This window comes from Equus quagga, chromosome 9 (assembly GCF_021613505.1).
Source record: "Equus quagga isolate Etosha38 chromosome 9, UCLA_HA_Equagga_1.0, whole genome shotgun sequence".
NCBI classification, from domain to species: Eukaryota; Metazoa; Chordata; class Mammalia; order Perissodactyla; family Equidae; genus Equus; species Equus quagga.
In genome coordinates, this window is record NC_060275.1 from 11,572,604 (window position 1) to 11,600,286 (window position 27,683).

General features: G+C 33.6%; 1 protein-coding gene across 2 annotated transcripts in view; it reads left to right on the top strand.

The window, feature by feature from the left end:
* CDH19 (cadherin 19) overlaps window positions 1-27,683 on the top strand; it is a 105,527-nt gene that overhangs the window by 60,072 nt on the left and 17,772 nt on the right. For both annotated transcript variants that reach the window (XM_046670866.1, XM_046670867.1), the window contains exons 9-10: window positions 6,590-6,711; window positions 14,012-14,133. In XM_046670866.1, the coding sequence (XP_046526822.1) occupies window positions 6,590-6,711; window positions 14,012-14,133 (244 nt within the window). The remainder of the gene's footprint in view (window positions 1-6,589; window positions 6,712-14,011; window positions 14,134-27,683) is intronic.

Below are 27,683 nucleotides of genomic sequence, written 5' to 3' on the forward strand. Positions count from 1 at the left end.
CTGCCAAAAGTCAATGGCAAATGAAAGATATTAGGGTCAGCAAGAGAGAAGAAAATAACTTACAAAGGAACCTCCCTCAGGCTATCAGCAGATTTCTCAGCAGAAACTCTACAGGCTAGGAGAGAGTGTAATAATATATTCAAAATGTTTAAAGGCAAAAACTATCCACCAAGAATACTCTACCTTCAGATATGAAGGAGAAATAAAGGCTTTCCAGGACAAATAAAAGCTAAAGGAGTTCATCATCACTAGACCTGCCTTCCAAGAAATGTTGAAAGGAGCCCTCATACCTGAAACAAAAAGTCAAAGGTTTACAAAGCTTTGAGCAAGGTGATAAATAGACAGACAGAATTAGAAAATTGCAACTCCATATCAGAATAGGTTAGTAAACACTTAATTATAGCATAAAGGCTAAAGAGAAAGAAAGTATCAAAAATAACTATAAGAACTTCAATTTCGTAACAAACTCACAACACATAAAAGAATAATTTGTGACAACAACAACATAGAAGGAGAAGCAGAAAAAGATGGAACCTACATAGGCTAATGAAGATGAGATATTATCAGCAGAAAAAATACTATGTCATCTATGAGATCTTTTATATAAACCTCATGGTAACCACAGAACAAAAATCAGAACAGAGTCACAAAACATAAATAAAGAGGAAACTGAGAAAAAACATCACAGAAAACCACACAACTGAAATAGCAATGAAAAAGAAACGATACAAAGAAAAAGAAACAATAGAAACATAGAAAAACCAGAAAACAAAAGATAAAATGGCAGCAGTAAGCTTCACATATCAATAATCACTCTAAATATAAATGGATTGAATTCACCAATAAAAATGCAGAGTGGCTAGATTGATTGAAAAACAAAACTCAACAGTATGCTGCCTTTAGGAGACCTATCTCCGCTCTAAAGACAGAATGAAGGGATGGAAGATAATACACCAAGCAAATGGCAACCGAAAGAAAACAAGAATACTCATACTTATATCAGACAAAATAGACTTCAATCCAAAAAGATAACAAGAGACAAAGATGGGCATTCTATAATGACAAAAGGAACATTCTACAAAGGATACATAATGCTTATTAATACATATACACCTAGCATAGGAGCACCAAAGTATATAAAGCCACTATTAACAGACCAAAAGGCAGAAATTGACAGCAACTCAATAATAGTAAGGGACTTTAACAAACCACTTACATCAATGGATAGATCATCCAGACAGAAAGTCTACAAGGAAACATTAGCCTTAAATGAAATGATAGACCAGGTGGAACTGATGGCTATATAGAGAACATTTTATCCAAAAGTAGCAGAATATACATTGTTCTAAAGTGCATATTGAACATTCTCAAAGATAGGCCATATGCTGGGAAACAAAATAAGCCTCAATAAATTTAAGAAGATTGAAATCATATCAAGCATCTTTTCCAACTGCAATGGTATAACTAGAACTCAATTACAAGAAGAAAACTGGAAAAGTCACAAATATGTGGAGACTAAACAACATACATACTACAGAACACCTATTGGATCAATGAAGAAATCAAAGGAGAAATCAAAAACTACCTGGAGACAAGTGAAAACGAAAACACAAAATGCCAAACATTATGGGATGCAGTAAAAGCAGTACTAAGAGGGAAGTATATAGTAATACAGGCCTACCTCAAGAAACAAGAAAAATCTCAAATAAACAAGCTTACACTACAACTAAAAGAACTAGAAAAAGAAGAACAAATGAAGCCCAAAGTCAGCAGAAGGAAGAAAATGATAAAAATCAGAGTGGAAATAAGTGAAATAAAGACTAAAAAGATAATAGAAAGGATTAACAGAACTAAGAGCTGGTTCTTGGAAAAGATAAAATTGACAAACCCTTAGCTAGACTCACTAAGAAAAAGAGTGAGAAGGCTCAAATAAATAAAATTAGAAGTTAAAGAGGAGAAATTACAACAGATACCACAGAAACACAAAGGACTATAAAAGGATTATAAGGGAATACTGTGAAAAATTATAGGCAAACAAATTGGATAACATTGAAATGGATAAATTCTTAGAATCATGCAACCTTCCAGATATTCATATAGAGAATCTTAGTAAAACACTCAGAACTAGAGATTGAAACAGTAATAAAAATTTCCCATAAAACAAGAGTCCAGGACGAGACAGCTTCTCTGGTGAATTCTAACAAGCACTCAAAGCAGATTTAATAGCTAGCATTCTCAACCTCTTCCAAAGAATTGAAGAGAATGAGATGCTTCCTAACTCATTGTACGAGGCCAATATTACCCTGCTACCAAACCCAGTCAAGGACAACACAAAATAGGAAAATAACAGGCCAATATCGCTGATGAACATAGATGCAAAAATCCTCATGAAAATATTAGCAAATCACATACAACAATACATTAAAAGGATCATGCACTATGATCAAGTGAGATTTATTCCGGTGATGCAGGGATGGTTCAACATCTGCAAAACTATCAATGTGATACTCTACATTAACAAAATGAAGACTAAAAGTCACATGATCATCTCAATAGATGCGGAGAAGGTTTTTAATAAGATTCAACATCCATTTATGAAAAAAACTCTAAATAAAATGGATAGAGAAGGAGAGTACCTCAACATAATAAAGGCTATACATGACAAGCCCACAGCTAACATCATATTCAACAGAAAAACTGAAAGCTATTCCTCAAAGAACAGAAACAAGACAAGGATGCCCACTCTTGCTCCTTTTAATCAAAATAGTATTGGAAGTCCTAGCCAGAGAAATTAGGCAAGAAAAAGAGATAAAAGTCATCCAGATTGGAAAGGAAGAAGTAAAACTGTCACTATTTGTGGATGACATGATTCTATGTATAGAAAACTCTAAAGAACGCACCAAAAAACTATTAGAAATAATTAACAAATACACTAAAGTTGTAGGGTACAAAATACACACATAAAAATTGGTTAAATTTCTATACACTAACAACAAAGCAGAAAGAGAAATCAAGAATACAATCCCACTTACAATTGCAACAAAAAGAATAAATACCTAGGAATAAATTTAACCAATGAGGTGAAAGGTCTATACACTGAAATCTATAAGAAATTATTAAAAGAAATTGAAGAAGACATTAATAAATTGTAAGTTATTCTGTGCTCATGAATTGGAAGAATAAACATCATTAAAATGTCCATATTACCTAACTCAATCTACAGATTCAATGCAGCCCAATCAGAATCCCAATGACATTTCTAACAGAAATAGAAGAATCCTAAAATTTATACGGAACAACAAAAGACTTCTAATAGCAAAAGCAATCCTTAGAAAAAAGAACAAAGCTGGAAGTATCACACTCCTTAATTTCAAAATATACTACAAAGCTATGATAATCAAAACAGCATGATACTGGCAGAAAAACAGACACATACATCAATGGAACAAAATTGAGAGTCCAAAAATAAATCCACACATCTACGGACTCCTAATTTTCAACAAAAGAAACAAGGACATACAATGGAGAAAGGAAATTCTCTAAAATAAATGGTGTTGGGAAAACTGGACAGCCAGATGCAAAAAAGTGAAAGTAGACCATTATCTTATACCATTCACAAAAATTAACTCAAAATGGATTAAATACTTGAATGTAGGACTTGAAACCATAAAACTCACAGAAGAAAACATAGGCAGTTTGCTCTTTGACATCAGTCTTACTAGTATCTTTTCAAATATCATATCTCTTCAGGCAAAGGAAACAAAGGAAAAAACAAACAGGACTAGATCAAACAAAAAGCTTTTGTACGACAAAGGAAACCATCAGTAAAATGAAAAGACAACCCACCAACTGGAAGATATTATTTGTAAACCATCTATCCAATAAGGAGTCAATATCCAAAATATATAAAGAACTCATACAACAAAAAGTGAACAACCTGATCAAGAAATGGGTGGAGAATATGAACAGACATTTTTACAAAGAAGATATACAGATGGCTTACAGATGCATGAAAAGACGTTCAATGTCACTAATTATTAAGAAAATGCAAATCAAAACTACAATGAGATGTCACCTCATACCCATCAGAAAGGCTATTATTAAAAATAAAAGAAATAACATGTGTTGGAGAGGATTTGCAGAAAAGGGAACTCTCATTCACTGCTGGTAGGAATGTGAATTGGTGTAGCAACTATGAAAAGCAGTATGGAAGGTTCTCAAAAGATTAAAAATAGAACTGCCATATGATTCAACTATTCCACTTCTGGGTATTTATCCAAAAAGCATGAAAACAGTAATTCAAAAAGATATATGCAGCCCTATGTTTATTGCAGCAATATTCACAATGGCCAAGACTTAGAAACAACCCAAGTGTCCAAGAAACAATGGATGAATGGATAAAGAAGATGTGGTGTATATATATAAATATATATTATACATTATATATTATACATGTATATACATATATATATATATATATATACAGTATATATGTATAATACATTATGGGTATATATATATAATGGAATACTACTCAGCCATAAAAAAGACAAAATCATGCCATGTGTAACAACATGGATGGACCTTGTGAGTATTATGCTAAGTGAAATAAGTCAGATGGAGAAAGACAATTACTAAATGACTTCATTCATCTGTGGAAGATAAACAAACAAGCACATAGATGTGGAGAACAGATTGGTGGGTACCAGAGGGAAGGGGGTGAGGGGAGGGTGAAACAGGTAAAAGGGCACATATGTATGGCAATGGATGGAAACTGGACTTTTGGTGGTGAACAGGATGCAGCCTTTATAGAAGTCAAAGTATAATAATTTATACCTGAAATTTACATAATGTTATAAAACAATATGACCTCAATTAAAAAAAAAAAAGAATGACAAGGATGCCTTTCACCTGTGGAAGAGACTGTCTTTAAATGTCTTTCATCTCCGTAGAAGGGAGCACTTAAAAATCTTTGAAAGACCTGATGGAACAGTACCCTACTTGGAAACATCTAGCTTTTGTATATGAGCTTGGCTTTTCTGTGTCTCAGTTTCTTCTTCTGTGAAGTGGAAATAGACGTTCTGGAGGCAGGAGAGGATTAAGACAAGATGTAGAGGCATCTTGGGGAGGCAAGCACGGAAGCATCATTTGTTTATGTCATTCCGGCAGGAGCGGTCAGCAATGAGAATACATTACACAGTCATATTTTATACATTCAGCATTTTTAGAGCCATGAAGAGTTCCAATATAAAGGAATTTTGATATGAACCAAAGATTAATCTTCTAAACATCAAAATTTCACATTTTAAGCTCAAGCTCTTTCTACAATGTATCGCACACATCTTTCCTGTCTTAAATGATGTGTATTGCCTATTATTTAAAATGTTACTGATGATTCAAGGTCATAATTAAAAAAAACACTTTTATTTGGAAATAGTCTCAAGCTTTTGATGGTTTTCTTTGGAATGGTGTATTATAGAAACAGGATAGTATAGATGTTTAATGCAAAATATTAACTGTTAAACTACTGTTTCAACAAATCTCTTAAGCAGGAAATGTGACCACTTATGGATATGTAAATAAATTACTAGAAAGGCTTAAAAATGAGTAGAGTAAAAGCTGAATTCCTCTACAGCTTAATTCTCTGTAATTTCTATTTTACGTCTCCCCTGAACACCAAGCCACAAATTAGTGTGATATTTTTAGAGACCTGTCAATTCAAGATTAAATATTCTCATCTTTTGCTGCATAATTATGGCAAACCTCATTGATGTCTCATCAAAGTCTTCGGGAATTTACATGTAATGAGAAGCCATGACTGCATCCTAGTTATTACTCTTCTGTAATTTTTATTATGAATCATTTCCAAGCAGATAGGACATGCTGAGTGCTTCAAAGGCTTCTTTCATTGTGGAGTTTAGATCATTTTCTAGGCTTTTGCATGAGGGAATTTTATTATCTGGCTTCTTCCCCTGCATGATCTAACAGCACATTAGGTCTTCTATCCTTACTTCTGAGAGAGAGATATATATATACATATGTATATAATGTTTTATTAAATATTATCAAATTATTTCCTTTAAACAACAAAAACATTTTCATATGTCAGCAATCAAGTAATCATAATATAATGCACAGATTTAGCAAGCAGCTATGTATGTGTTGTAGGAAAGAGACCCACAGCAGTTTAGGCTGAAGGTATGGTTTACGTTGCTTCAGTGGATGAAACAAGGGTTCATAAGCACTAATTTTTACCCCTATTTATTTGTACTTCTCTTCACTTTGCAAATGGCATTTTGCCATTTCTTTTAAACCATTTCTTTTTAACTTATTAAAATTCTCTCTTGGGAATGAGAATGAGTGACGTGTTTAGATTTGGCATACATCAATTTAAGTCTGAGGTCATTTTTTTTTCTATCTCCATTGAGTTGAATCTGAAATATATGAATGCACCTTTTGAAAATTGTTCAGCCTACATTAGTTATGCTGAGCATGTATTTACTAATTTGTCTTATTGCTTTAAAAGAGTGTTATGTATCACTGTTATACAGAGAAAATAATAAAATTAAGGAATTCTTTTTTGGTGCAGGTATTCTGTTACCAGAAGCAAAGTGTTCAGTATTGATGACAATGGCACAATCATCGCAACTAACCCTCTTGATCGAGAGATTAGTGCTTGGTACAACCTCAGCGTTACAGCCACAGAGAAATGTAAGTACTCCTTTGGGAACCACAAGTTGGTTCACCATATTTTTTAAACCACTCAATAATCTCTATGTAGTGACAAAAGCTAGCTTAAAATGTTGTTGGAACTAGAGTTAAACGACATTTTATGTCAATTCATACATGTATTTTATTACTTTAATGTTCATTCTTATTACAGCTTGTTTATATACTTGCTATTAAATATCTTTTAAAATATTTTTTATTATGACAATAAATAATGTTTCATGCAAGCAACAAGTCATGGAAAATTCAGAAAAACAAAAGAATGAAATGAAAATCACCTGAAATTCCAAAACTTATTTGTTATATAATTGTATGTTCTTAGGACATTTTCATATCAGTATATAAAAATTGAATATAAATTTTTCAATTTTTTTCTTACTGGACTATATTTTATATATATATATATATATATATATTTATGTTCTTTAAGGGTTCCTTTTTAAGTTATGAGTTTAATGAACAAAGAAAGTCTTTTCTACATTCCAAAGAAAATATCCACTCATAAGAGATAGTTATAGGTGGAAAGAATTTATAATGATTATTTCATTGGAATCTTTCTATTAGAGCAAAATTTTTAATTTATAGAGAAGTTTAATGGTGTACATGTTTTACTAACATACAAATGGTAGTAAAACTATTGAGTGGAAATTAAAATTTTAAATTTTAAATAATTTAAAATTAACTAGTAATGTTGTACCATTTAACCATAATCAGGTTAGACTGACTCTGTTAGTCCATAAGGAGACTACTTTAGAAGTCAAGCACTGAATGGCTGTGCCTTGTTCTGTTTCTAGAATAAAGTGTTAATAGTCTTGCACATTAGAGACAAGGTGACACTCCAAGGCAGGCTTTTAAAACTTAGGCATTTAAAAATAGTCATATTTCAGGGGCTGGCCCCGTGGCCGAGTGGTTAAGTTCGCGCGCTCCGCTGCAGGCGGCCCAGTGTTTCGTTAGTTCGAATCCTGCGCGCGGACATGGCACTGCTCATCAGACCACGCTGAGGCAGCGTCCCACATGCCACAACTAGAAGAACCCACAACGAAGAATATACAACTATGTACCGGGGGGCTTTGGGGAGAAAAAGGAAAAAAATAAAAAATCTTAAAAAAAAAAAGAAATAGTCATATTTCAATGAAATTATGGGAAATAATATGAAGGATTCAAACAAAAAAAATTTATTGATTGTACATCGCAAAAACAGTAACACATTTTCAAATTAAACTCATAGTGTCAGCTGTGCTGATTGTCACGTCTTCATTAGGAGTGACCAGGTTTTTTCAGAGATAGGCAAATGATTCCATTTTCAGGTTGTAAAAAGTAGATAAAATCATCCTGATTTATCGCTTGGATAGTGTCTTTAAAATTATCAATCAATCATTTATTAAATAATTGTATTAATTCAAACTCAAAGAAATAGATATAACACAATGTAAAAATTTTCAAAATCATTCCCATTATTTAGCCCATAAATTTAATATAGTATAGTAAAGGAGTAAATTTGTGAATATGAAATGTTTTAGAATACATCCTTTCATATAACTGATTTTGCATAGAATTCTAATAATCTTGTTTACATTCTTGGCTTGTTTTTTGAAAGCATTAAACATGTATCTCATGCCTCACTTTAGTGAACAGTTTGCTGGTGATATAGTAGCGTGGACAGCAACTTGCGTATTTTTTGTGGTGCATTGAATAGCTCTATGGAAACACTGCAGGAGGACTGGGTCTGGGTCTTGAGTTTTCCATTTAACTAAACAATAAAGGATGGGGAGCAAATATTACAAGGGAATAAATGTTGGCTGCAACAGAAGAAATGCCAAGGCTTTTGGTGTCAGAAAACACAAAGGTGCTTATTCTAAAAGCAAACAGCTTTTATTCATTGGGTCTTTCTGAGTGAAGGGGAGTTCAGGAGATGATTCCACTTTTGAATAAATTTTAAAGAATATGGTTCTGTTGTGCTGAAGCATGTTAACAGTGTGGTTATTTTAAAAAATAAATGTGCTCTTGAAACAGTAAAGCCAGAATATATTTATATTGCAATTATCATTTTATATTTGCAGATAGTAAAACAAAATACATGTAACATTTTAAAAAATTAATTAATGGACTTGAAAACATTTTATATTCTCTTGAGGCAAAACAAGTAAATAAGCCTTCAAAGTGAAAAATTCAAGGGAAAAATAGAATAAAACATGAGATTTAATAAAAGTAGATATGTAATTTTAGATACAGAATTTCACAAAATGTGATTAGATCAACATTGAAGGTGATCTCTTGAAGCAAAAACTATCAATTTATTTGGTAAATTTTTAAACTTACAATTTGTTTGATTATTGAATATTGTATTAAAACATAATTTATAAATAAAAGACAGCTAAAAATACCAAAGACAAAAATTAAATGCCTATGAAAGGCAAACTGAATGTTTATTTATTTTACATAGAATTTAGCATGTAGGAATTTAATCACTGTTTCAGAGAAAAGTGATTTGAGAAATTTTATCAAGTGTGACAATTATACAGTTCATGCAGATCTGCTCCTGGTACTATATAATTCGTTTTCTAAGAGTTAAAAAAAATAGCTAAAGAGATTTGATATTTGATATTCTCATTATTATTTTTATGATAGGGCTGAAAAGTTACAGAATGGGGAATGAAATTTCAAAGTAAAATATAATTAGATAAGTATTTTCAGAAACCCACTAAGTTAATGTTCATTTCACTTATCTTTGAAGATATATTTTTGAAAATTTTTGTTTCATTTTAGGAGAAAAGTGGTTAGAAAGAGCTTTTGCAAGATTGAGTAACCAATTTTCATGTATTTTTTTCTTTTCTCTTTAATTTTTAAATCTACATCATTAAGGTCATTTTAGAACAATTTTGGAGAAAATATTTTTACGTGCAAATTTCTTATCACTGTGATGTCAATATCAAAAATAACTGACCATTGAAGTCTGTGTAGTAATATAAACAAACCGCTTGAAGAATGGAAAAGAGAGCATCACACCAAGTTGTTATAAGAACGTTTGCTGGGGCCGGAGTACTGGTTAAGTTCACATTCTCCACTTTGGCAGCTTGAGCTTCATGGGTTTGGAACCTGGGCACGGACCTGCATGCCACTCATCCAGCCATGATGTGGCAATGTCCCACATGCAAAGTAGATTAAGATTGGCATGGATGTTAGCTCAGGCACAATCTTCCTCAAGCAAAAAGAGGAAGAAAGAAAAGAAAAGAAAAAAAAACCCTGCATGTGATACTACCTTGAAGCTTGCAGCATAAGAGTTTTGCTGATTATAAGAAAGAGATGTTCCGTTTAATGTTTGTTTTCCCAGCAAGTGAAGTTATTTGTGCTAAGTCTTTTTCTTGGAAAGCTTCCCAAATTAAGCACCAGGCTATTTATTAGCATGCCAGCTAAGTGAATAAAATTACTAACTAGTCTAAAACGAAGCTATGAAGATATATGAATACTTTGTACAGTCATGCCAAAGGTTTAATTTGAACTTAATTTTAAACAAATTTTGCAGGAAAAATATAAAAACTTTAAATGAATTTCTTAGTAATTTTCCCTAAATTTTTTTGGATCTGAAATACTCTTTTGAATTTACTTACTTAAGCAAAAAGTTGTTCTATGGTGATATATTATGTGTTTAAACCATAAAAAATATGAGCCTTAATTTTGAATAATTCCAATTCGAAATCTTTAGAAATACCTTTTCATATTTTAATGTTTTATTTATTTTCATCCTGATTGTAACAAAATACAGGAGAGTTTTGAAAGGATAATTTCTAATGGTTTCAGTATTTACTGAAGGCCATGGACTTTTCTGTTGTGCAATATACCTTGTGGATTTTAATATTCAATTAATCAGAAATTGCAATTTCTATCATAAGTAAAACTGTTATTTATTGGCCAAAATAATTATAAACAAAATCTCATCCTAACCCAGAAAACCTTTCCACAAAAGAGGAATAAAGAGAAAACAGTTTTATAATTGAAAAGCATTAAACCAGAATGTGATGTGCATCACAGGAAGTCGCTAAGAGATTGCTAAGACAGAAAGAAAATTCACCTTTGTATACAGCAGCAGACACAGTCCATTCCATGCACCTTCTCAGGATAAACAATTATTAGCTTTCAAGTAGGAGGACTTAACACAATTTGTCAGAGATAGTTCATCCTAAGTTCACTAAGTATTTGGAGGGACCATTTGTATTTGCTGATTGGCCTTATTCAAATGAAAATTAAACTATTCGTACCTTTATGACAAGAGGTAGTTTGCAACTTGGGTGAAAGCCTTTGGTGACGTTTAGGCTCCTACACTTGCAGAGAAACTGGGAGGGCGGGGTACCATCTTCCTGGATGATTACATTTCAAAGAGATGGTTCCCAGTACTTGAGAAGACAAGCCTGGGCTTCAAAGCTGGCAAGAGGTTTACTTAGCTTTTAAAAGATTTACATACCTTTCATAAGGATAGAGAAAGAATTTACAAGTTTTCTAATGTAACTGCTCTAAGAAGAGGAAGGAGAGAAAGTTGTTTCCCTTATTTTCAACAGAGAAAACTAAGCCTCTTTTTTTTTTTTAATTTGTATGTGGCCAAACTACAATTGCAAATATAATTTTTCATTAACAAAATGACCTGTGGATTATAAATAAAGGCATTAAGACAAATAAAAGAACTTCCCTCTTCCCGCTCATTAATGTATGCTCCCTTCCATGGCTTTTTTAATTAAAGAAAGAAAGAGGGACCAGCCTGGTGGTGTAGTGGTTAGGTTCACATGCTCTACTTTGGCAGCCTGGGGTTCACCAGTTCAGATTCTGAGTGTGGACCCACACACTGCTCATCAAGCCATGCTGTGGCGGTGTCCCACACACAAAATAGAGGAATATTGGCACAGATGTTAGCTCAGGGACAATCTTACTCAAGCAAAAACAGGAAGATAGGCAACAGATGTTAGCTCAGGGCCAATCTTCCTCAAACAAACAAACAAACAAACAAACAAACAAAGAGATAGAGAGAGAGAGAAAGATTTGAAATAATAAAATATAATTACACATTATGCTACCACTTGCTTTTTTTACCATTTCGCAAAAAAATCATATCTATAACTTCTGGTTAGTAGATAAAATAAAGTAACGTTTGATATTTATTGCTCCACTTATATGCTCTGTAATCTGGATGCTTTATGTGTGTTAATTCATTGAATCTCTAGACTAGATCTATAAAGTAGTCACCAGTATCATTTCCATTTACAGAAAACTAACCAAACAAACAGTGGTTAAGCGTTTCTCTCAAATTGAGAACCAAGATTAAAATCCAAGTAGTCCAGGGGTTTGCCCAGTGGCATAGCAGTTGGGTTTGTGGGCTCTGCTTGGGCAGCCTGGGGTTCAGTGGTTTGGATCCCAGGCGTGGACCTACACACTGCTTATCAAGCCATGCTGTGGCAGGCGTCCCACATGTAAAACAGAGGAAGATGGGTGTGGATGTTAGCTCAGGGCCAATCTTCCTCAGCAAAGGGAGGAGGATTGGTGGTGGATGTTAGCTTGGGGCTAATCTTCCTCCAAAAAAGGAAAGAATCCGAGCAGTCCAATTTTAAAGCTTACAATATTAATAACTGTGTTACAGTGACTCACTTATTTTTAATCAGCACACAGAATTTCATAGTATGGTTGTAATTTATTTTTGTCAGTTCCATTTTGCTATATATTTGGGTTGTATCCAGTCATTTGGGTGTGATGCAAGCAATTCTGGGATAAATAAATTGGCTCATGTGCTTTTATATACTGTTGCCTTGAACTGTAGCATAAGTTTTCCAAAACTAATTACTTGGTCAAAGATACATGTAGTTTAATTTTTGCTATCAATTGCCAAAGTAGGTTTTAGAAAAGTTTTCTCCACCATCACTGGTTGTTTTTCATAATTAACACAAATCACATGGACTAAATCATCAATCTCCCCTCTTCTGGTGAGCAAGAGCCTTTGTGAATATTATGATAGAGGAACATATCTCAGCTGTAGTCAGCTTTGCCCCCCAGGGTATCTTTGACAACATTGGAAGACAATTTTGGTCATTACCACTAGGGTGGGAATTCTACTGGCATTAGCTTTTAGAGGCCAGGGATGCTGCTAAGCATCCTACACTGCACAAGACAACCCCCCAAAACAAGAATTATCCAGTCCAAAATACCAATAGTGACAAGGATGAGAAACCCTGTTAGAGATCATTGTAATTTTCTCATCTGTGAAGTTCTAGTTTGTGATTTTCTTCCCCTGAATTTTCTTTCTCAAATCAATTGTCAGGATTTGAATATCAGAACTGTGAATATTTCATCTTGTGATGCAAACATTTTTCCAGATCACTGTTGTTTTGTCTTTGCTCTTCTTACATTTGTTTTGCCATTTAAGAAATGTATTTGGGAGCCAGCCCCATAGCGTAGCGGTTAAGTTTGGGTGTACTCCACTTTTGCGGCCCAGGTTCGCAGGTTCAGATCCTGAGTGTGGACCTACACCACTCATCAGCCATGCTGTGGCAGTAAACCACATATAAAGTGGAGGAAGATTGACACGGATATTAGCTCAGGGCTAATCTTCATCAAAAAAAAATGTGTTTAACTATATCTTCCTATTTCTTCATGATTTCCATATTTCTTGGCTCACTTAAGAAAAATCTTTCCAACTGAATATATACATAAAATTTTGCCTAGATATTATTATAATTCTTTTATTTTAAAATGTATTGAGATCATTATACCACGTCCAGTCTTGTTTTTAAAAACTACGCTGAACAATGCCATCATCTAAGGGCACTGACTACTGGCTTCTTAACTGCCTTGTCCACTTCAGCTGTGACTTTAGGCAAATCATTTATAATCTGTAAAACTAAATGCTTTCTTGATGTTTTTATCTGTAAAGCTGGGGAGAAAAGTAATACATATATTCATCAGTATTAAATGAGTTAGTACAAACACATTCAATAGTTCCTGGATTCTAGAAAATTGCCCATATACCTGACTTCCTTACTGCTTTTCCTCATCAGCTCCTGCAGTCTATGGCAGGCACCAGGCACTCAATAAATGTTGGTTGAATTGAATGCATTGAGAAGAATGTTTTTTCCCTAGGCTGTATTGTTGATGAATATATTAATTATATGGAGATACTGTCTTCAGATAGCTTTTATTCACATAAAGTAAAAGTATTACACACAACCTAAGTGCAGTTTTCATGACCTTTCCCGGAAAAACAGCATTAACCTTCTTTATTTTATTTTGTTTATTCAATTTGCAGACAATGTACAACAGATTTCTGCAGTCCCTGTGTATGTGCAAGTTCTGAATATTAATGATCACGCTCCTGAGTTCTCTGAATACTATGAGACTTTCGTTTGTGAAAATGCAGCCTCTGGGCAGGTAAGAACCCATAATAAATTGCTGATGTCTAAACATTGCCATATATTATGTATAATAACTTTTGCTATGTATTCCATTCTGAAATGACAAAAATAAGCTTTATTTAGCTACATTAATTACACACTTTTATGTTTATGTTGTAAGTTCTGTGTAATTTAAATTTCTTTCTTTTTTTAAAAAATAAATGTAAACGTCAAGTTTTCCACTTCCAAATTCCTTAAGTGTTTGAAAAATCTGCAAACACTAGGGATTCAATGGTAAATTCTTTATACTTGGTCAATACAATAAAGAAGAAAATATTTTGTAATTCTATAGATTAAATAATTGTAATTAACTTTTATTTTTTCATCCATGATGACAATAAAGATAAAATGATATATAAGCGTATGCACATGGAAAGAAAGAGCTGGAATTCTTCTGTGGCTTATAACCGCTGTATCAGACATACTACTACAAATGAAACTCAATTTCAAATAAATTACTAAGTATGTAAACCTTATGAGAGCATACTCATTTTGAAATACATCATCATTACTTCACAATTTATTTCGCACATTTTCTCATGTGAAGCTCACCTTTTTCATTTGTAAAATTTAGAGTTTAAATCAGATTGTTCTTTGAATATTTCTCCGTTCCAGTACACGATAGCCTCACATTTTTCTTAGGAGTCCTTTGAGGATGTAGAAGGCTACCAAACGTCACAGAAAATTTTTCAAAATTTATAAACCAGTTTTTAGAATATTGAATAAGTGTATATATATATTATGAACTTCGTTATTCTAACTAGACTTGAATTTATCAACAAAGCTGTCTGGAGACAATTTGAGCTCTACAAAAGTGCAAATTATAATTTTCTACCAATAAATCGTAGTAGCTTACACTATGCTTTATGTTCAATTTCCTAATATGGTAAGAAATAGGCATATCTTAAGAAATAGGTATACCTTAGTTGTTAGGCTTATTCAACCATAACATATTGGAAATCAGCAATGATTCTTAAAATATCTTGTAAAATTTATTTGGCTATGGTTATGTCAGAATACATTTTATTCTGGAAATAACTCAAATCTTCTAAGTATTTCTAAAAATATTTTTGAAAGTAATAATAAAATGATTAGAAATACATAAATGAATTTAAACTTAAACTACTTCTTTTGATTGGGTTAGGACCTAGGGTTTTTGATAAACTAAAAGGTGGGTATAAAACTCTCAGAGATTCTCTTCTGCGTGGCACTGCCCCCTCAATCCAAAAGCATACTCCTTTAGAAACCTGTGGACCTGCAGCATAGGGAAGAAGGAATTACAAAAGCAGAGTGCAGGTGAACCGGGACCTATGGCTCCTCTAGAAACTAGGCCTAGACCTTTCTTTGACCTTGGCATTATAAATAGCTTATATATTTAGGAATTTAACATATCTGATTTTCTGAACATTTCAAACATATCTTGTGACCTCGACATATCAATAAGCAATTTTTTAAAAATCGCCAAAATAATTCTGGTGAATCTAATAAAGGATAGTTTAAATGTAGTAAACTCATTTTCTTAAAATTCAAGTAATTTTGGAAGTAATTGATCTTACAATTTTCTAAGCTATACATATTACATTTACATATTTAAAGTAAATTATATATTTCTAATTATTGTAAGTACAATTATGTTTTATAGTTATTTAATTATTTATATCAAATTTAAAGTATAGAACTTGTAATGAGTATATTATTTTGTATAGTTTACATAAATATGAATGTATTCAGAGTATCCCATTGATTAGATAACCTATTTCCAAACTTAAAAACATAGGCTTAATTTACTTCATCTTCTATAGACTTGTTTCTGTAACCGTCCTGGGTAAATCCACTTACCCAACAAAGGTGAGTGTTCAGTAGTCTCACCTGGACTGAGCTGGCAGAAGATTTGGGAAGGCAACACAATTTATCTGATAAGAGCCTTGAGACCAGAGTTCTCGCCCTGGGTGATAAATACTTCTAGGATGATGCTACTTAATACCAAAGATCACACTGGACCATTTATTCTAAGTCCTCAGCTGTTGATAATAACAATTATAATTAACAGTGTTGATAACAACCTTTTCAACTTGCATCATGTGAAAAGACGGACATATACATTCCTAGTAATACATTCACTATTGCATTAGAGTTGTTTCATATCTTGACAGACTGAGTGGATCGCTCATTCTTTTCAGGAGATCTTGGCTCCTAAGCAAGAACTCAGCAGGCAGTATGTTTGTAATGTAGTGGAATATTCACCTTTTTTGAGAAACAATATGTATTTTTTCTACTCACTGATTACCAACAGTGACACCACAATCATAGAAAGCTTTGGGAATTAGGCACAGATGAATGGATAACAGAGGGCAGAGCAGATGAAATTTCCTACAGCACAGTTTTCTGACTTCAATGCTCAAAAACTTCAATAGCTTTCCCAAAACCAGCACATAAAAGTGCAAAACTTGCTGGCCTGGTATTTAGCACTCTCTTTGATTTGGTCACAATTTTATCTATCCTGCTTTAAAAAAAAATCATCTTGTTCACAGTCTGAACTGCTTGTTTGTCAAACTGTAGACTACACTTTCCACTTTATAGTTTTTCTCATATGAACCCTTCTTTCTGAAATGCCTGTCTATTCCTAGGAAAATTTTAACTAACTCGCAAAACTGAACTTCAATATCCCATAAATAATCAAATCATTTTTAAACAAATGTATGTTTACAGTGTTTCAGACATGATTCTAGCAACATTCTGAACATTAACCCATTTAATTCTCAAAAAAGTATGTGAGGAAAATATATTGCATGCCTCACTTTATGAGTGAAGAAATTGAGGCTCAGAGAAGTCCTGAGGAAAGACAGAGAAATGTTTTAACTTAAGTGCTGGCATCAGAATCCATGCATGTAACCACTATATTTTGCAATTGTCTCTGTTCCTAGTTTAAATAGATCTTATACATTTGTCAAATAAGTAATCTCTAGTTGTTCATGTTTTCTAGATTATAAGATACTTGTGAACAATGAGAGAGTTTATTTTGATATCATTGATAACATGCAGTGTGGCTCCCAATAATAACTAATTGAATAAATGAACAGAACATGAAGACACTATTTCTCAAAACAATGGTATTTTTTTCTATAATTCTCTGGAGATATTCATTTGAATTTGTCGGCCTTATACATGCTATTTAAAGCCTTGGTGAGATCCCTTAAGGAGAATATGTGGACAGAGAAAAGAATAAGCTTAAAGACTGAGACGTGGACTCCAATATTAAGTGTTTGGGGCTTGAGGAAAAACCAGAAAACAAAATTTGTAAGAAGCAAACCAGGAGAGTGTGGTGACCTAGAAACAAGATAAAGAAAGTGCTCCTGGGAGGATGGAGTTGTTACCTGTTTTGTTTGCTGCTTACAGGTCAGGTAAAAGCAGAAAAGACAAGATTCTGTTGAATTTAACAGTAGAAATTTTGGACTTACTAGAGTATTTGTAGTTAACAAAATATATAGCATCACCCAGGAAGTAAATATAAAGTGAGAATATGAAAAGACATAGGACAGAGCCTTTGGGAACAGTAATATTTAAGGATTTGGTAAAGGAAGGGAAGATTGCAAAGGAGGCTGACTAGGTACGACCAGTGATGTAGGAAGGAACAAGAAGATTTTGGGCATTAACATTCATGGAGTTGATAGTTTTTGAAAGAGGCAGTGTCAATAGCCTTAATTCTTGCTAGTCCAAGAAAAAAAAAATACTTTTGCATTTTACCATATGGGCAACTTTACACTTTAAAAATAAGTAATTTTATAAATAATTCATAGCAATATAAATAGTGACAGTGCAAAATGACTTTATTAAAATGTGGCCAAGAGAAATTGCACCGGACAGTTACTAAGAAGGATAAGGAGGATGTGATTCAAGATTATTGCCATGAGGGTCAAGACTGGTGCAGTAGCGGGGAGGGATGAGCTTAACTCTGCTGAAACAAAAGGCAGGAGGGTTTTCAAGCACCGCGGTGAACTAGTGGAAAAGGACTGGAGGACACATCAGGAGGGAGATTGGTCAATGTAGTTACACCTTCTGTGTCTGCAAATTGGTTCTTACGGAAGTTAGGCTTCTACCCTCCCACAGAGACTGGGAGACAGGGCTCTATCTTTCTTGATGATTACATTTCAACACTTGGTTTCCAGGTTCTAGGGAAAGACCATCCTGTATTATAAAATGGGGAGAGCCGGGGAGAAGATTTATCTGCATTACAAAGGGCAGAGAAAGAATTTGCAATTATAAGTTTTCTGGTGTAAATGCTCCAAGAAAATGGAGGTCAGGAACCTCTAGTCAGGAGAAAATCTGTCTAAAATTGAGTCAATCTGAGGGGAATGTTATGGCCTTCTTGGTCAAGTGTTAATAAAATATTTGTCAATATATAATGCTTCCAGAAGGTTTAAAACTCTTTTACAACTCATATTTTTGTTGAAGGAAGAATGGCTGTTTTCTTTGCTCTATGATTACAAAACATTTAATCTTTAGATTTATAAGCAGCAAATGGAATAACAAACTTGAAAAGAAATTCTATTGCATCTCTTTCCATCAAGTCACATTTGGATATATTCTGCCTTCAGCACTTTTCCATTTACAAGATAGAGCAAATAGATTTTGGTGCAGAAATTTTATAAAAGGTGAAAAAATACTGACATTTATTTTTCGCAAAACAGAACAGCTCAGATTCTTATGACAAATTATTTGAAGTCCTTCCTGTTGAATGACTGAACGGATGATTACTGTATTTTCTCTGTATCCTTAGAATCATATTGTTCACTCTCTGATTCTTGATTTTGAGAAAATTCATCTGTTATATCTTCATCTGAAGACAAATAGTCTGAAATTTTGCTTGCATTATCAGTTTCACCATCATCTTGAGTCTATAGTGCTGGTTTCTGCTTTTGGTATTCATCTAATTCATCTAAAAATTATGAAATATCTTCTGCAGTCAATTTTATTTTCTATGTCATTATGGATGTAAAATGAAAAATTCTGAATTTTTAATTGTATTCAATGAAAAATAAAATCAGACAAAAAGAGATAGTGTATCAGTTCTTTTATATCTTTTTGAACATTGATGTAATACTTTGAGGAACATTTTTAAAAAGAAAAGGAAGAAGACTGATGCGGTGGGAAGATTTACCTTATTATTGTATCATCCTTCTTGGACATTCATCGTTGAAGTTTCATATAAATCTTTTAAAAGAACACTGGGAAAAATTCATGAGTAATGATGAAATAATTTGTAGGATGATGAAATAGCACAATATTCAAGGAATAAAAAGAACCATATCACTAAGTTTCCATAATGTATCCTAGATTTACAAAAGTGTCTAATGTGCCCATTTAGTAATTGAAGATAGGATTAATTTCTTTATTTAAAAATATGTAAATATTTCTTTATTATTTGAAACATGTCTAAGACTTTAAAAAAATGAAATACCAATATATAGAGCTGCTCAAAAGGAAACTCAAATACTAATTTTTGGTGCAGTGAGCTATAAAGATATACTGAGAGTTAAACTCTTGCTGAGGAAGAAAAATGTCCAGTGGATATAGTGGATAGAGTTCTTTTGTGAACTGCTGAAATGTTAAATGTAAAGCAATATGGAAGATCTATAGAATAATATACTTTTTATAATTTTACAGATGTGTATATTATGCTTCAAAAAATTTCGGTAAATTTTTCAACATCATGTAACTTATGAGCAATTGAGCCAGGATTATAATTTGTATCTATCTCCAAAAATGATGCTGATTTTAACGATGCCCTTCTAATCTCAAAGACTGGCTGTCCAGGGCCAGCCCGGTGGCACAGCGGTTAAGTGCACACGTTCTGCTTTGGTGGCCCGGGGTTCGCTGGTTTGGATCCCAGGTGCGGACATGGCATTGCTTGTTGAGCCATGCTGCGGTAGGCATCCCACATATAAAGTAGAGGAAGATGGGCACGGATGTTAGCTCAGGGCCGGTCTTCCTCAGCAAAAAAAGGAGGATTGGCCATAGTTAGCTCAGGGCTAATCTTCCTCAAAAAAAAAAAAAAGACTGCATAATGCAAAAAAATAGGAATAAACGTTTTTCTCTTTCTGTACTCATAAAGAATTACATTTACAATTTTAAGGGCAGAAATAAAGTAAGGTCAATTTGACTGATCCTTACCTCCTTTCTGGGATATGCATTGCTCGAACTCAGAATGAGTCACATTGGTCAGCCCTATGTCACAGAGGTTTTCTTGAAGGAAAGAAGCCAGAAATTATCAAAATAATTCTCAGGGGACTCATAGGTGTCACTATCAGATCTGGAAGTTAGTCTCAGTTCTATAAGTATCTGAAAGAATGATACATAGCATGCCTACTTGTAATGTTTCTCCATGCAAATCCAAGGAGAACCCAAAAATCGCCCGTCACTTTGCTGCATACACTTTGGTTTAGGAATTGAAATCAATGAACAGATGGTTTGACTGCTGCCAATATACCCAGCATTACCATAGATACTTTCTTCCTAACACACAATGCCTTATTTAATAACATGGGTGTTTGGGCTTTCATAGCTCCTGAATTGTTGTTGTTTCCACCATATGTTTCCTCAGATATTATGTGTGGAATTAAGACTGACTAGGCCTCAGATTTCTGGTTTGAAATTTACTGTGTAGGTTTCCTTCAAGTACAACTAAAACCCAGCACCTAATATCAATATGTACCTCCCAAAGTGCCACCAACAACTTTCAAAAGTGCTGTTAATCTCTTACTCATTCCTAAAAGTTAGGTAGTAATGTGTGACCATTAAAACTAATGGAGTAAGGTCTCTAAAAATATTTGCTTTAAAAGATAATAAAGCTTATCTTATGTAACTGAAGTAGTTTAAATACAGAAACCATATCGTTTTTAACACCTATATAAATAAGTTTTATAAAAATTTATTGCAAAGCGTAATAAAAGTTATATGATTGCTTGCCATAACCTTGACAAGAAAACCCAATGGTGCTGATTAGCAAAATATTAAGAGCATTCTGTTTAGAAGCTTTCAGAGGAAATGCATTTTACTCTGTTTAAAAATAGAGAATAGTCAATCAATAAAATAAAGTGATTACATCATCAAAACACAAATTGTGAAATGTATGACACACAGTATAAATTCTTGACTAAACCAAGGGAAGATGCATCCTCAGATCACAAACACACATCTCAGCCTGAGACCCCTCCAAGAAAATTGCTAATAAGAAGGTGGGGAAGAATAAAAGATGGAGAACATATAAAGAAGATGTTGGAATTAGAAATACAAAACTTCTTAATAGCAAAATCTAGGGGGAGATTTTGTGTCAAGGAAGATTTTAGACTTGGCGTGAATTTGTTTGTATTAAGAATCCCAAAGTGAGTTCACTGTTCTTCCACATGCTCGCCTTCTTCACGCTGCTCTTAAAAAGAGCAGGCCTTTGATGCTCAAAAAACCCAGCACCATTATAGTTTAAAGAACACGTACATATGCGCATGCACATGTGCACACACACACACACAACGACAAACAAAAGAATGTAAGAAATCTACATCACAAAAAGAGTTACAAATGGATGAAGAATGTCAAGGAAAATAGACCACATCAGTTTCTGTGTACTTTAAACATGACCTATTAGTCTTTGCTTGCTTTCATTCTTTCTGGTACAGCAATACGTTCTAGTCTGTGCCATTTATTAATTTGTTGCTTCCTAGCTGCACATTCATCCTTCAGTACCTGCTTAAAAAGGACCTGCGCTGTGATACTGTATTAATGGATTGACCTCTTTAAAGTATTTCTCTTTTATCGTGAGTGCAAACTTGAGCCTTGTCAATAGAGGACATTGAATGAACATTGCAAGAGGAAAAGGATTACTCTTCCTGGTTCCAGTGTGTGGGGTTTTTGCTTGTCCCTTTCTCACACCACACAGTCGTCCAGCCGACTAGAGATGTGGAGATATTATTGGTGCTTTTCCTAGCCACATGACTAGTCCCAAACTTCCCAAATGTTCAGTCCCTTGGCAGCCATACAACTCAGGCCAGGCCAGATGAGATCTTTCAGCCCTCTCGAAGTGGACGTTGTGTCATCCAGGCCTGCAGTGGCCTTCCAACATCCTCTGCATTTCCATCCACCAACCCTTTTGTACCCTGGAGGATTGTTCATGCTTGCCTGGAGGTTGCTAGCTCTGGCCCAGGCAACCCAGTGAACTTCTTTGCCTTGTACACAGGATGCTGCAGCCACACCTTCTCCAAGGAGATCTGAAGCTCATCTTGGAGAGAGGGCCTCCCTTGTACGTTTGTCTGTCATTGATAATTTCACTGAGGCCTGGAGTACCCTTTGTGTTCTCATTACATCTTATAGTTTCTCTCCTGTTACAGCTTAGTGATTCTTTATGTTAAAATTCCTCCATTTACATTAGTGTGTGGTTCCTGTCCCTTACTTGGACCACGACTGATACATAGGCTCATCTTTTATATTTCTTATCCTAAATCTGGAAAGAGTTTTTCCCCAAGATTCCATGATATTTTTAGTGGGGAACTGCAATAAATGTAGCTGGAATGGTCAGTAAATAAAATGAGGATTCCCGTCCAAATAAACCAAGAAAAACCCTGCTCTCCTTCTCTCTTGTTCTATCTAGCTCTCTTTTTCTCATTCTCTTTTATTTTTAATAATGTTAAAGGCCACTCTAAGGAAAACTCAATCTCATTTTGTTATTTCTTTGTGAATTTCTTTGTTTTCCTCAGTGTTTTACAATTAATATATTTTAGAGAAAGATAGATATGATAATTTTTTGAAGGGTTTCCTTTAATTAGAGCTATTATAAATATTTAGAGGTAGATATTTTTTTCCTCCAATTGCAAAAGACAATCCCACTTATAGTTCAGCTCTAGTCGGGATAGTTCTGCCATATATATGTGTATCTGTACATATCTATACACATATATGTATAAAGCTATAGAAAGTTATGGCAAATAATTTGTTTTAGGTCAAAATACTTTATCTAAATGTCTCATAGACATGAATCCTAGAAGTAGTCCAGGACTCTCTAACTTTGAATGTGATAGAATTAATATGGAAAATATAGAAAGGGGACAATACCAGGGGCTGGCCCCACGACGTAGTGGTTAAATTTGGCATGCTCTGCTTCGGTGGCCTGCGTTTGCAGATTTGGATCCCACGTATGGACCTACATCACTCATCAGCCATGCTCTGGAGCCAACCCTCACACAAAATAAAAGAAGATTGTCACAGATGTTAGCTCAGGGCGAATCTTCCTCAACAACAACCAAAAAGGTGACAATACCAAAAAAAGGAAAAGCTATTTTATACATTAAATACTATCATACAGTTAAAAGACGGTGGATGAAGAAGTAAATCCTACAAAAAAGTAAATATTTGAAAGCAGTGTCAAATTTAGTAAATTTTTTCAATTACATTAACTGTATTCACAAACCTTATACCTTATTAGTAGATTGATAAATTGTAAGTAAAAATAAAGACAAAGGTAGATGGGGAAATAATTATTTGCAAGTTGGAAAAGTCATTTGGTCATTGATATACAAAAGGACTTGCTGGTTGATAAGAAGTCATCTTGTTTAAAAGCTGGTTCCTTGGTACCAATGAAGTAGGTGATCTTTCAGAAATACCATGAATGACTTTGTCAATGAAGTAATATCCAGGTGCTTTGTATGCAGTACAGATGACACATTCATTATTTGTCATGTGAATGTTTTTCCCAGGTTATCTTGGTCTCATTGAGGTTTATCCAAATAATTTTCTGTAATACACGTTCCTAGAAATTAATATATTTTTTATTTTCTATCAGTTCAGAAACCACATTCTACTATATAGTCTTTTAAAATAGAATATCTACTATTACTATTCACAGAGAGTGAGAATTTTTCATAAATTGATTTATAGAAAACGTTTGATAAATTACTTATGTGTATAAAAATACCAACACAGTATGTAAAAATGAGTAAAAATATAATTTAAGCATATAGATAATTTTACTTAATTTAGGAATAACAACCAAAGTCCAGGGTGTTTTGGAATGCCAATTACCTAATAAAGAACCTTAAACCCAATAAAAAGAAAAGCAGTCTTTCAAATTCGCTCCTAGTTTATTAGCACAACCAGATTAAGGAGTTTTGAAATAACACAATTTTAGGCAATTAGATTCCAGAACAATCAATAAATCATCCTTTGGGAGCAACATTTTCCCTTGTTACTTTTATTTTGACATCAAGACTATCAAAATTTTAAAACTTGTATTCACAAATAATTTGGGCAAAATGCTTTGAATTGTGAAACTTGTATCTTAAAAGCTTATGATGTGACTATGAGTGTGAGACTTGATAAGACTGTGAGCTTTGCTTGTTCATTTTTTATAATGTAAATCTATGAGTAAGCGTGAGGGCAAAAGCGTAGCATTTTAAAACAATTAAAAATTTTCCAAATGCATTTCAGTGACGATATACATGTCTTAAAAGCATGTTTTATTATATACAATAGTTTCTTGATTATTTTACATAGGATTTTGTTTTTTTCCAAAAGAATGGTAATTTTTTAATGGTGAACTTATTTTGGGATATTAGAGATTGCTTAACTGTGGTAGAATATCGGAAAACCAAACAATAAGCCATTTTTCTTCCAACTAATTATCATTCTTGGCCCCAAAGTGACCAAAGAGTCAAAAAAAAGATGTGTATTTGTTACCCCAGGCTTCTCTATTTTTTGTTTTTTTGAGTGGCATTATCTACTACACTTCTAACTTAGTCTGAAGCAATACATAGCCACAGCTCTCCAATGATAACTGAGTGTGCCTGGGTAAATTTGATGGATTTGCCTCTTTCACCAGTTGGGAAAAAGGAACAGGGTAGCAAAATTATTTTTCTTCCTTTTATTTATTCTTTAAACGTTGTCCTTTGTTTTTGTTTGTTTTATTTTGTTTTGTTCTGTGTTTTTGAGAGAAAGAGTGTCCTTTGCAGAGGATTTCAATGAACATTTGTTTTCTATGGTTAATTTGGGGGCATTGTACAGGCTGATTGGTATTCTTCATTATTGTTTAAAAATCACGTATGTAGGAAATCATGGGTTTAATCCAAATGTTCACCCTCATGTTGGAACGAAACATCAAAAACAACAGTAAGCAACAATAACAGAAAGATTGCCTGGTGCGGTGGCAAGAGGACTTTACTATCTCTCACATAAGCTTCCTGAATTAAATGCTAATCTAACCAAACTGAATGCCAATTTCTCATTTGGGAAGAAGGATACAGCTTTCGTTGTACAATGCTTATCTTACAAAGATTTAGTAAAGATTAAATACTATTAAATGAGAAAATGGGTAGACGTGGTCTTTGTTAAATTTCAAGTAATTTTGTTAATGTCGACAATAACAGCTAAGAATAGTGTCACGCATTACAAGTTCTGAACATGGGCCCATTCCCTTCTAGAGAGATCAGAATGAGCTCTAAGGTGTCTGTGTCCACCTGACATCGCACAGAAACAGCACTGTCAGTATATATTGTGGATGAGGGTGGGAGCAGGTTAAAATCTTTCATCAATGCTTAAAGGAATTCATTACTTATAAGGTAAAAACGAAAAGTTACAAACTCCAATATAAACATATTATTGAGGTTGGTTTTGTTATTTTATTGGAGTTTTGATTTTGTCAGATTCTTGATTTACTTTGATTGGTTTGAAACAGATTAAGTTGTTTTTTTACATCTCTGGAGCAATAATTCAATAAATTACACTTGTCGTTTTTCTCTCTGAAGTAATTTAATACTCGTTTATTTGTTGATCAGATTATTTTATTTCAAAACTATTATTTGCAAGACAAGAAAAATGATGACGTTGAGTATGCAAATCACAAAAAAAGAGTAATTAGATAAATGGGGGTAAAAATTTAAATCCATATTCTATAATATAATATTTGTGTTTTCTAATGCATTTGAAAATATGCATGATATGAGCATTATTGAGGAACAGCTATATAACTACATTTAAATTCTTCAGTCTTTCAACAAATTTTGCTGGAGCAATTGAATATTCATAGGCAGGAAATAGGAAACTCCACCTAAATCTCATACCATATACGAAAATTATTTCCTCCTGTCATAGATTTAAACGTAAACCTAAAGCTACACAACTTTGAGAAGTAAACACAGGAGGAAAATTTCCCCGCGTGGCTGGGCAAGAGTTTATATTTATACATCCCCCAAAATCCAATCCATAAGTGAAATGTGTATTAATTTAACTTCATCAAAGTTAAAACTATGAAAATCCCCGGTAAAAAAATAATTAAAAGACAATCTACAGCCTAGAAGAAAATATTTGAAAGCCAAAGATTACTCAAAGGACTTGTATCCAGGATATACTAATAGCTCTTAAAACTCAACATTTATATAAAAAGAAACAGTCCAAATATAAATGGGCAAAAGGCCTGACCAGACATTTCACTGAGAGGTTCTACAGAAAACAAATCAGCACATGAAAAGATGGTGAACTTCATTAGCTATTTGGGAAAGCAAATTAAAACCGCAATGGGATATCATTACACACCTCCTAGAATGGCCAGAGTAATAAAAACCAGTGACAACATCGAATGATGGAGAGGATGCGAAAAGAATAATCTTTCCTACATTGCTGGTGGAAATAAAAACTGAAAAAGAATTTGGCAGTTTATTGTAAAACTAAGCACAGGCTTACTGTGTAACGTAATAATCACACTTTGGGTCAGAGTGTGACAAATGTTTACATCAGAAAAATAAATACTTATGTTCATACGAAAACATTTACACAAATGTTCGTAGCAACTTTATTTGTAATAGCCAAAACCTGCAAATAATCCAAACGTCAGTCAACATATGAATGACTAAACTGATTATGATACATTCATAAAATAGAATACTACCCAGTAATAAAAAGGAACAAACTATTGATACATGCACAGCATGATGGATCCTAAAGGCAGCATACTTACTGAAGAAAGCAAATCTCAAAACCTCACCTGCTCTGTGACTCCGTTTATGATACATCCTCCAATGACAAAACTGTACAGATGGAGAACAGATCAGTGGCGACCAGGAGACAAGAGAAGGAGTGGGGATGTGGGTGTGACTGTAGAGGGGCAGAGCGAAGGAGTTCATGTATGGTGACGGAACTCTTCTGTATCCTGATCCTGGCGTGGTGACATCAGTCTTCACGGGGGATCAAATTGCACGGAACTACACACACACATGTAAACCCTCATACTCACACACACACACACGGATGTAAAAACCGATGATAACTGAATAAATTCTGTAATCCATTTAACAGTATTGACCCACGTCAATTTCCTGGTATTGATATTGTACTACAGTTATGTAAGCTGTAACCCTTGGATTAGTGAATGAAGTATTCAAGACTGTGCTCTGTTCTCACAATTTCCTGAGCATCTGCAGTTATTTCAAAACATGAAGTTAAAAAAATGATCAGGATTAAAGAATAAAAGAAAACAAAATACAAAAGAAA